Source organism: Thermobia domestica, chromosome 10, assembly GCF_964235325.1.
Source record: "Thermobia domestica chromosome 10, izTheDome1.hap1.1, whole genome shotgun sequence".
In the NCBI taxonomy this organism is placed as follows: Eukaryota; Metazoa; Arthropoda; class Insecta; order Zygentoma; family Lepismatidae; genus Thermobia; species Thermobia domestica.
The window spans coordinates 189,729,158-189,741,659 of record NC_137463.1 but is presented as its reverse complement, the minus strand read 5'-3'; the positions used below and the strand labels follow the sequence as shown (position 1 = coordinate 189,741,659).

Here is a 12,502-nt window from a genome sequence, read left to right as displayed (position 1 = left end):
TGAACACTTTCTCAATACATAAAGGGAAATTTCACTACTATAGAAATGAAATGAAATCTTTTAGTTTTATGTCCCACAGTTATGCCGGGTAAGCTAAAGAAAACAGTGATGATGAGAATGAATGAAATGGTAGAATGAAGGAAGTGGGAGGAAACGGGAGAACCCGAGAAAACGCAAGCATACAGTGTTTGTCAACAAAAAAGCCTATTTAACGCGAGCTGGGATCGAACCAGGGACGCCACGCACCAGAGGTGAACACACTGAACCATCGCGACTCCACTACTATAGAAATCCTTTTCTCTTCAAGAAAGAGAGAGAGAGAGAAAAAAAACGCTGGAACCTGTGCTCCATTATTTTTATTTAGGGGTTTGCATTCCGAATTTTACATCTCTAACCGAAGTGAATTCTCACAGTCGGCTCTTTGTGAATAAATAAAGGGAAATTTTACTGTTACTGAAATGCCTCTCTTACCCTCTTAGGAGCGGAATATTTGGAAACGCCCAAATAAGTGTCTAATTTTTAATTTAAAATTGCCAACATATGCCAAAAATTGTAATTAGTCACGCGGTAATTAAACCACGCTAGTGGACGCTAATAACAACTGAAAATGTCTATGAATAGGTCCCCAAATATTTTACTTTTTGTATTCATACAAACGATAGTTAGTTAACATAACTAACTTATATTTAATGTAACAGCTAACATTTGAATTGGTGGTATCGGAAGTCTTATGATAGTACCTTCTGCTTTAATTTTACCGTTAAGAGTTCATCAAACGAAGTGTTGCTGATGCGAAAATAATTTAAAGAACTTCTCTTCGTCATTGCGTAAATCAATAAGCATGGAAGACAACTGCAGCTGAAAACAAAATAAACTGTTTTCTATGTTGAACTGAAGCACCTCCCCCCCCCCCCCCTTCCGAGTTTGTTGCGAGCCCGCAGCAGACTTTCCTGCTCGTCTGAACTGATTGATCTGTGACACCCGCGCGAGTCTGTTGCGGGCCCGCGGCAGACTTTTCTGCTTGTCTGAACCGAGCCATACTGTATCAACGAATGCCTGCGATATTTCAGAAGCACAATTTAGCAAAGAACCCTTTGTTTTCTGAATACAACACAGAAAGTTGTTTTCATGATAATTCTTTTATTTATTTTTTAATATCAGTTCTATAAGAAGTCAAACCTTCGACTACGACACTTTCTCGCAAGTTAACTGATAAGCATTTAAACAGTACAATAAACGTTAAAAACAAGGAGAAGCAATAGATAAAAGAAATTGTAGATCACCACATTGACCTGCTGTAGCCACGGGAAATCAAAACATTCACATGGGAAAATAGTCTTTTGAATGAGAAGCACTTTTTGACCATTTTCTTTCTCTGGCAATTTTTTTTTTACAAAAATAAAAATAAACATATGTTTAAAACAAGTCGTAAAAAATACACGTGTTTAAAACATATATAAAATTTGTTTTAAACAAAACAATCCTGGTACGAAGTACAGTGAGAGTTTGGAAGACCGCCACCAACATGTCGAACAATTGCCCGCATTCGCGATAAATTCGAAGACGACGAAACATTTAAAAATGTGCACAAGGAAAGATTCGGTAAACCAGGAACAGCTACTAGTCTGGCGCCCTGTACTGCGGTGTTGCAATATTTCACCCGATCACCGCAAAAATCAGTGAACCGGGGAGCGCACGAAAGCGGGATGAGCTGGTCAAATGTAAGACGCACGCTGAAGAAGACAAGGAAGAAAGTGTACATTCCAAGACTGCGACACACGATGAAAGAGGACGAGCCAGATCGAAGGATGGAGTACTGTGAATGGTTTCACCTCATGGTTGGAGAGGATGCGGAAGTTGCAAGGAAGTCTGTGTGGGCTGACGAGACACAATTCAAACTTAACGGTACTGTAAATCGCCACAACTGTATCTACTGGGGTCTTGAAAATCCTCACACTCATGTTGAGTCCACTGGTGTTTGTTGTGTGGTGTGGTCTATCAGTGCGTAGTGTGATTGGTCCCTTCTTCTTCGAGAGTACCGTAACTGGTGAAGCATATGCTTCAGACAAAGATTTTGCCTCCCATCCAAAACTTGTATAGTGATGAACTTTTTAACAATACAAGACGGAGCCTCACCTCATTATGATCAGAATGTCAGGTTGTACCTCGATAAAACTCTACCCAGACGGTGGATTGGTCGAAGAAATCCTGTTGAGAACCCACCTCCTCTGTCTCCTGATTTGAAATCTCAGGGTCTCCAGATGACTTCTACCTCTGGAAAATCGTCAAGTGGTAAAGCGTTCACCTCCGGTGCTTGAAGTCCCTGGTTCGATCCCAGCTCGCGCCGTATAGACTTTGTGGTGGACAAACATCGTGCTCGCAGGTTTTCTCGGGGTTCTCATGTTTCCTCCCACTTTCTTCATTCCACCATTTTATTCATTTCTCATAGTCACCGTCTCCTTTAGCCTAACCGGCATAACGTTGAGACGTAAAACTAAAATATTTTATTTTATTTTCAAAGAAAGTCTCTCGAAAAATATTATGGTTGTTATTGGCTTTTATTACAGACAGAAGCTGAAGATTCGTAAAGTCGAAAAATGTCAAAATCAATGCTGCTTATTACCAAGAACAAACTTTATCCCTAGTTTGCATAGGCGAAATAGATGCATTGTATGGCGAAGGTACCCATCGTATGAACTAGAACGGACAATGCTTTAAGTCACACAGCCCAAACATCGCTGGCCTCCTACCGACGCATGGGAGCTGCAACCAGTAATAGTATTCTGTTTGAGGATGGTATTCCCAATAAGAATCGAGATGCTAGTTCTATGGATTACTGTGCTTTTGAACTTCTCACATGGCGTCTTTCATTACGTCGGGTTCGCACAGTAAATGGGCTCTGGAAATATACGACGCAGCAGTGGGACAATATACTCCTGTTACAGCTGCACCGAAGTGTGTCGCTCTGGAAACTGCGATGTCCTGCAAAGTTCATAAAAGTGGCCATCATATCGAGCATGATGTATGGTGACGGGGTGGAATATCTTAGGTAACCAAATACTTTGATTTATTCTGATGTAAACAGATCAGCATCTTTATATACATGTGTGGGTAAGTATATTCTAAGCTGAAGTTTAGTGTCCTTTTTCAGCATTGAGGCTATATGAGACATGGACCTACAGGTTAAGGTAGAATCCGAACCACCGTAATGCATTCAAAGCTCTCTCACCGGAAATCAAATCCAGGACTCCGCAATTCCTAGCGACTAGACCAATGGGGAGAGCTATAGGTAGGTATATCTATTTAACTACCTACGCACATGCTCTCATATTTCTAGACTAAAAGACCGCGACACTGAAAATTTACCGTATATTCATAGTTATTCACTTGTTTCTTGCTGAAATATCAGAATTAATTAAATAATAGGTCAAGATTCACTAAAAGTGACAAAGTAGTTTATTCCTATCAGTTGAATATCGATGACTAATAGAAGCAGGATTTTTTAAAAATATTGCACAAATGATGGGAGCTGAATAATATTAATTTACGTTTCGGAGGAAAACCAGGACATTTGGAATTTCGAACAATTTTGATTGAGTTGATTATGCAAACCCTAAACTGTCCTGGCTAAATTGGGAGCCTTAGTCATTTACCTTGAAACACTCTTTCTACGAATATATGTTGCATTCCTCGAAATGGTGAAGCGTACATCCACCATTTACTTTATCACTATATTTTCTAGTTTGACATATATCAATACTAAACAAAATATTACTTCCTTTCTTCTGCATCTTCTTTTATGCTTGAACAGAATCAAGGAAATCAGAAGTTAATTATTTTGCTTATTGTAATGATGAATGTTTTTTTATTTTATTTATTATTTTCTTGCACCATGGGAAAATAGACTTAGGTTACACGGAAATTAACTAAAATTGTAACATAATCATTATATCAAAACCATTCTTTGTACAGATAAAAGGAAAAAACTTGGTTGGTACAGTTTTATTTTGGAAAATGTGAGATTTCTTACAATAAAATAATTCTGAATACGAAGTATATAAGTCAAATTCACAAAGTAATTGGAAACTGTCTTTTAACAAAGAAAATATACAACTTAAAGTAATTCTCTACCTAACACTCAAAAACACCTACGTTCAAATGGATAATGACAAATCTGGCGTCATCGAAACGTGTTTATTCAATTCCCACGCGTCCCATAGCTAGGAAACCGTATGTTGCGCGAAGCGACTGCGTGTACGTAAGACAGTAAGGTCCTAACATGGCGCATGCGCCAGCAGAACTTCTTAATTCTCTCAGTAGCGTCGTGGCAATGATTGAAGATTGGCGTTCCTATTCCAGCTCCCGCCGCGTGTAAAGTGCGAGCAGTGATAAAGTTTTTGAATGCACAGGGCATAGTACCGATTGAAATCCATCATCAGCTGTATCATTGCAAAAATGTCAATGCTGACCCTGTGCGCCTTGATTTGTGCTCTAGGGTCAGTTGCTTCAACACAAAACTTCTTGATCAACAGGCACTCCGTGACAGTGGTGTGCAATAAGGAGCGGAAAATTTGCAGGAACTGCTTGCTCATGCCGTTAGACCCATGGACCTGGCACAGCTAACGATGGATTTCGATTGGTGCTATGCCCTGTGCATTCAAAAACTATCACTGCTCGCATTTCACACGCGGCGGGAGCTGGAATAGTAACGTCCATCTTCAACCACTGCCACGACGCTACTGAGAGCACTAGGGAAGTTCCGCTAGTGCATGTGCCATGCTAGGACCTTACTCTCTAACGTATACGTAGTCGCTTCGCGCAACATACCGTTTCCTAGCCATGGAACGTGTGGGAAACTTACTTTCTGGATGCGCCTCGTATTAAGGATTTTGCATGAAAAAGTCAAGTTCCGATACATACAATGTTAACATGTGATAAGGCTTTAAATAACTGAACCACAAATTGTGCATCATTTGGCTTGCCTCTAAAAGCATGTTTTTTTCTGACTTACATCTTTAGATCTAAGATACAGAACTGCCATATTTAGATCGTTTAACTACATATTCATACTACACTTTAAGATATGCTGATGTCACACTAATTTTATTTCAATTTTTAGAATAAAGTAATTATCTGAGTTTGTTTACCTTAGCCCTTTTCCAATGATTTTCACTTGTTTGTAAATTACTGAAAACAATAATGCAGGTAAATACAAAATAACCTTATCAAGCAAATTCTTCCATTTTCACTTTCAACAATAGATCCCACCTCATACAGTCTCGGCGCTGAAAAGGAGCGTTAAACTAAAGTCAACTAACAAACAATTGCCGTTGATTCAATTTTAATGGTAAACTGATACTGTATTCAAAATGTTCGAAAATTTACTGGCATTAGCATTACCTTGGCAATAATCCTGAAATTATTATTAAAACTGAATTGATGGTAGCGGCATTTATTCATAAGGAACAAAATAATCTTTCAGTGAGAAGTGCATTTGTAATAGTTATATTCCAATAATTCACGAATAACGGAAAGATGTGAAGAAAATGCCTTATCCTACTGTTAAGAGGCTCCAAAAAGTTTCCTTTATGTATTTAATACTGAGAAGTCGTTAGTATGGTACAAAAGCAGAACACACACATTTTTTATTTCTAGATTACACTGTAACCATATGAATAATTTTCACAACTTGTAGTGCATGACTGCAACAAAATGCTACAAAAATAGCAATTTACTGGTACGGAGGTAGACTAAAAAAGCACAATGTAACTGCAACATCAAATACAATTCATTACATCTAGATATCTACCACTTACACAAATATATCAAACTGAAAGAAAAGACTTAAAATTTATGTTTATTAATAGGAACGGAAAAAATATTCGTTACTTTCGATAATTACGTTACAAATGTTTATTTGATTTTGAGAAGCATTGCTACTATTTCAATCTATTTACCGTTAACGTTCAATCTATTAACCATTATCTAATAAACAGTCAGTGTTATATGAGAGTATACTGTAACTTATTCAGTGGATATCTTATTGTTATGTGGTACCAAAATTATATAATGCAATATTTGTAATAGTTGTCTTAGAATCTCAATTGGCAATTACATTTTTATTAATCAAATATTCCATATTCTTTATAAAAAACTGCTCTGTAAGTAATGATTGTTCAAGTGCTAACGACCCTTTCCATACCGATTCTCTTCGTTGGGAAATGAACACAAGAGTTTAACATTATATGCGGATCCCACTGAGGGTCAAATTTTCAGCCATGAGATCAAATCCTACAGGCAACAGTCAATCAGCTAATCGTGCGCAAAAGTAAATCGAGTATCCAATTTTGCCAAAGGTGTCCAATTCCAGTTACTTTATAAACGCCAAATAAAATCCAAGACATGTTAGTAGCAATGAGACAACCAAAAATGCTTTTAAGAAGGTTAACGTTTTATACTTCGTGCAGTTCTTACATAGACGTAAGCATGTAACAATTATGCTATTTTATTCATGTTTAAGTTGATTTTAAATCCACTATATGATTATTATTATTATTATTTAAAACGTGAGCATAAAGATTTAAAATCAAACAAAATACGCAAGAAATGTCTAAACCAATCTCGATTATTATAAAAATACACTATTACAAACTCAGACTGAGATATTGCCAATAATCTATTGAATAAGCTATGAAACCGTTGCTAAAAATCTGCTATTAAAATTAATAAAATAGGTGCATAATATCAAAACAAGACAAACAACATGGAAAAAGTACGATCAAAACTTAACTGCATTGCTCTCGAGATGTTAACATGAATAAAATCATAATTGTGCAGATGAATGATGAATAAATTTCAAATACAATTCCTTTACTTAATTTTTCCCCAAGTGAAAACCAAATAGCCTGGCATTATCCCGCCATTGTTCTTAGGGAAACTAATAAGACAATGTTGCACTTTTCTTCATTACAAAATTATGACAGAAGATATTTTACGTTATTACATCTAATGGTGCCCGATGGTGCACTTTACACTATTAGGACTGAAATATCTAACTATAAATACAAAGGTGGTGAACATAGAAAGTAATACATACAAAGAAGAGACTTAAATAAAATTAAATAACACAGATGTGATGTAAAAGATGAATAATATAAATACTTGAATAATAAATACATTGGTCATACGTACATTTTAATAGGAATATGAATTTAAAAATACATTCGTTCTTTAATATGTTAAATTAAATGTTACTGCTACATCTGTTTCTTTATTTTTAAGATATGAAATAGAAATAAATACACTATACTTATTTAACACTAAAGGCCGAACAGCGGCTGTACCGTATTAACGGTTTTATTTCTCCAATAATGTTTCCATTTTTTAAATTAAATTTGCGTCAACCATTATTTTTTATTATTAGTACTATTTCAAGATATCACACTTATAATGCTAGCCTGGCTTTATGCTTATGCCACACATCTAAAGTAAAAGTAACTTTATATATGACAATAATTTAAAGTTATATTTGATCGTTACTTTCGTGATCAATCGTTACTTTATAAATAAGAAAACCGAAAAACAAAATACTTTGTTTGCTGTACTTGAAGTGCAAAGCTTTACAAAACAAATTAGAATTATTTACGTTCTTATATTATGTATTGATATATTTATTGAATCAACATTACAGAAACATCAAACATGAATTATTGTTTTTCTAACTACATTTTTATACTCCATTTCTGTTTTTAAGGTACACAAACTTGAAAAATCGTACCGTATATACGGACTGTATAAATGCGATACCATCCATAGACTTGCTCGGACACTAAATTCAACTATTTCGGCAATACAAAATTGAACTGAAGACAATTAATGTATTTGCCCGGATGACCTAAAACTATGCCTCACGAAAATGGAGAAAAATATATGTCTTCTGGAAGGTGTACGTTGAATTTAAAGTGTTAATGTACACCAAATTCCACAAGATAGTTACATGTTTCCCATTGTGTGTCCCATCGTGACCAAGTGAATAATACCCGTGCTTTCTCTGCTTAGATTCTGGTACAGATGTTTTCTTCAGATAGAAACACAAGCAGTGGTTCGAATTTCGTTTTAGCTGTAGGTTTTGTATAACCTCGGTGTTAAAAAGGGAAGTTAAACTCCGCTATTTTTTTAAAAAAAAAAGGTCGTATAACAAAATTTAACTGGATTTCATACATATTTGTAAAATTTTCTTTTATCAGAGATTCAAGATAGTTCCATACTTCTACGCATAGTAGCAATACTCAAACTCATTCAAAAAATGAAGTTATGAACCCGTCTCATACTCTGTTTAGGGTTAACATGTCAAAATGTACTTGTATTTTCTTCTTCTTCAATTTGAATAGACTCATAGTGCTCAACAAACTAAGCCTTACATTTATTGCTGGACATTTATTACAAGACTTTTGCACAGTTAGTAAATTTACACAATTTAACCCAACATTACTGTGTAAATATTTTGTATCTGTTATGGTTACACAGTAATAGAAGACTCATTTCTATTGTGAAAAGTTCTTGATTCGTTCCGAGGATATCTGAGTTTGTGATGAAATGAATTATATCTGTGGATTTTCTTTGGGTTCTATAGTTTTCTCGTACTTTCTCGTTCACCAATTCTTCCACCACCATTCACTTGCATTTACGCTACGCTTTCTTTAATCTACAGGGCACAGCAATACACTTATCACAATTCATTTATCTATTGAACGATTTATATATTTTTCCACTGCCTCTTGTGCTGTATATCATGAATATGCTTTCAAAAGTGGATTTTGCAACTGAACTCTACAAAGTATTTCTCAGAAAGTAGTGCATTATTTAAGAAGAAAACGTCTTATTAGGAATGTAATCGAAAACACAAGGAGGAAGGAAAAAGAAGACAATCTTAAAGAGGCATATAATTTTTAAGCAAAAACAACAAGATAATTGGAGAATTATAGAGCATGGACAATTTTAAATTTGTCGCAATTGATTTGCCAGTGATGGCAGAATACATATGATGATTATGATCTTTCGTCCAATATATTACTTCTCCACTACTTTAGGAAGTTGAGTGTTACTTTTCAACTCAACGTTATACGAGACGCGGTCATAAAGCTTAATGTGGAATTTGAATCATATGCAGTCCACCGGGTATCAAACGAATTTGCCTCACTATTTTGACCCATGAGGGAACTCCAGTATATTTACGAATACATTGAATATATTTTAACCGTTTCTATCAATTCTCGTTTACAAATGTTATTAAATGTACTCTACTTTTGATTTATTTATCAGTAATATTGTTTTTAATGACGACAATATTCACATAATGCTCTACAAATAAATCATACAAATATCTTAATTTTTCCCTAAACTGAACAGAAGGCATAAGTCAACCAGACGAATCGCATTAATGCTTCCAATTTTTCAAGATCATACTTGTTCTTATCTTACAATTTGTATGGAAAGGAAATGAGTTTCTGGTATTTGGTTTGTAAACTTCAGCAGCAACCTGCGATTCTGATCGACTAGAAAATCAACCCAATTCATCTGGATGATCACCCAAGTGCATATTTTCAATTCATCTCCTTAAAATAGCTCCTACTCACATCAAATAATTGTTGTAACTCAACATAGCTTTGGATCAGTTAAGTTAAATTAAAATGAAATGTGACCACAGTAACCATCAGTTTCGGCAATATTTTATATACTGCCTTCACCAGATACATAATGAAGATACCATGTAAGTCTACACCTTATAAATCTCAGAAAATGAAAGATCACCTCTAACTACCTGTATTATTTAAACTATACGTAGTTCTAAATCAAGAATGAACAAAAGATTCTAACTAACTTTATTTTACTAGATATACAGATATTGGATTTACATAAAAAAGAAATAGTGTCCGAACAAGTCTAATGTGAAAATGCTTATATTCTGTTTAATGGACTAAAAATAAGGTAGATAGATTGGATTTCTTCTATGTTAAAACTAAATCAACTCCATTTTCCATTCAGAGCTCTATTCTTTCATTCCAGGATTAGATTGTATGAAACAAGGGACGAACTATGCATTTCTCTTACAGAATTTTTAATAGAAGTCAAATTAGTAAGTTATTTCACTTAGTGAGCAGGTTTTTAACAGAAGGATGTATGCACTGTTTTTCACATTACGACTGTATAATGTTATTATCAATTTTCGAGAAACATGACTTGAAAAAAAATATAAAACAAAAATTAATCCTATTTCCTTTTATCACGAGGAACATAGCATGGTGTATTTTCCCGAGACAAATGTACATCTAAGTAAGATTGTCTAGAAAACACTCGTTTACATGTGGCACAACGGTATGTATAAAAATGCATTTTGCTCTTATGGCGATGCAGCGATGTCATATACTGGAACGGCTTTCCACATATGTCACAATCATATACCAACTTCTTCCCCGCTGTTTTGGGATCTATAGCTTGTTTGTATGTCATTTCATACAAATTTAGTGGCATCGTATTACCAATGAGTTGCTGCTGCATTGATCCATAATCACGAACCAACCCTGTTTGTTGAAGATCCGCGGCATGGTCTTCACTTGTTGATCTTGCAAATTGGAAATAAGAACTAGAAGCCTGTCCAGAATAGCTGGTATCTTCTGATCCGTAGCTTTGAGCTGATAATGACTGTCCTATTGCATCCTGGTGTCGAACATGTGTAACAGTGACTGGAATAAAGTGACAATCTATTATAAATATTTACGAAAATTAAAAATTTTCTTTTTGAAATAATGAAAAACTGACTAGGCAGATGCATTTCACAATACATATTTTTGGAGATGGAGAACAGTTAACATGTTATTGTTAAATTTCGTAACAAATATCACAAACATATACATAAGATTTTCTACAGAACAACCTTAACAAATTTGATTAAAGTTCTATCACAAACTCGTAATCTAGCTCTCGAGATTAGCTCGATATACGATAAAATGGCGTAAGACAAGATAAAAGGATAAAAATGAAATGAAATCTTTCAATTTTACGTGCCAGTTTATGTCCTGTAGGCCAAAGATGATGGATGATTACTGAAAGTGAATGATTATAATAGAAATGGTGGAATGAGAATATGGGAGGAAACGAGTAAACACGGAGAAAGCCCACGGAAAACGTGAGTATATCTTACGTGTAAATATAAAAGGTATCGGAATCAAACCAAAGCCAACTGCCCAAGTAAAAAGTTTAGTAACTTCGTCCTAATATTTTATCTGGCTAGTAAACACATCAAAGTCAGAGTTGAGGCAAAAACGTAATCATTAAGTCATGTTTGTGGTAAGTTTCTGAAACTGAAATTGATCATCTAATAGCAGAAACCACGCTACAGCGTAATGCTATGTGATAAAAAGTATCCGGATGCCCATGTGAAATTACAGTCGGTTTCCTCATAGGCCCGAATAATGTAAAGGCGTCAAATGCAAAATTGATGACAGCCTTCGCGAAATGTTTTCTAGAAAATAGCAGCACACTCTTCGCAGAGAGCTGCAATAATGACAGGTATTACTGTTGGTCTTCGTGTCTGGCGAAAAGTCGGCATTTCACTCCCCTACAGACTGTATAGAATAAATGGGTACTCTGTCGTCTTGATATGCACACAATGCTTATCTCCGAATTGTCTTCGACGGTAGGCAGCAAATAAACGGTTAGAACGTCCTTCTAACTCTATGCGGTGACACTGCCGTGTAGAGAAACAAGAAGCCCAAGCCCTCTTCACGAGAAACGGAACCTGCATCTCCAAATTTCACTATGGGCAATACACAGGTCACTAGATGCCGTTCACTAGGCATACTCCAAATCCACATTCTTCTAACGTTATTCCACATTGTATAACACGATTCATTACTCCAAACAATGTCTTGTTACAGATGCGAAGTCCAGTGGCATCGCTCCACATACCACGTGTCACTCTGTTTACTCTCCTCTGAGGAGGCAACAGCAAACCTAGAATTTGTCTGTATGGTGAGTGGGTTACGGACAACTGTTTGGCCATGGAAAAAAGTTTCAACATAAAGTGTCGAACATCCATACCATAGAATAGGTCATGATAAACTGTAATTCCTCGTTAATGACGATACATGATTGGTGGTTTTTCCGAATAATCCACTTCAATGCTCAACGGTCTCTGGAGGTCAAAATGTAAGGTCAGCTTGATTAATTTGGTTGTGAATGTCCCGTCATGTTCCCACTTTATTATGACATCGAAAACAGCAGATATGGGTATGATAAGAAGGACTATTCTGAAGTTAAGTCCCTCGTAGCGACTAACTGTAGTGACCAATCATGTTGAAAATCCTTGAACTTGAGAGAATTTCCATGTTACTCTCTCGCATTGTCTTGCTATGACTGCGGACGTTACTCTTGCATTCCAATGGTAGGTGATGTCATTGTCTACAACACTGTTCGGCTGGTGTCGGGATACTTCCGATTACAG

At 35.7% G+C, this 12,502-nt stretch overlaps 1 protein-coding gene across 5 annotated transcripts in view; it reads right to left on the bottom strand.

Annotated features, from left to right (window-relative positions):
• The window catches only part of LOC145662895 (uncharacterized), a 246,747-nt gene that overhangs the window by 33,541 nt on the left and 200,704 nt on the right, over positions 1-12,502 (bottom strand). Inside the window, exon 5 of one of the 5 annotated variants that reach the window (XM_081728874.1) lies at positions 9,768-10,742. The exons of the other annotated variants lie outside the window; for them this stretch is intronic. Coding sequence (XP_081585000.1) covers positions 10,270-10,742 — 473 coding nt within the window. The 3' untranslated portion in view covers positions 9,768-10,269. Of the gene's footprint in view, positions 1-9,767; positions 10,743-12,502 lie in introns of those variants that run through there. 5 annotated transcript variants of the gene reach the window in all.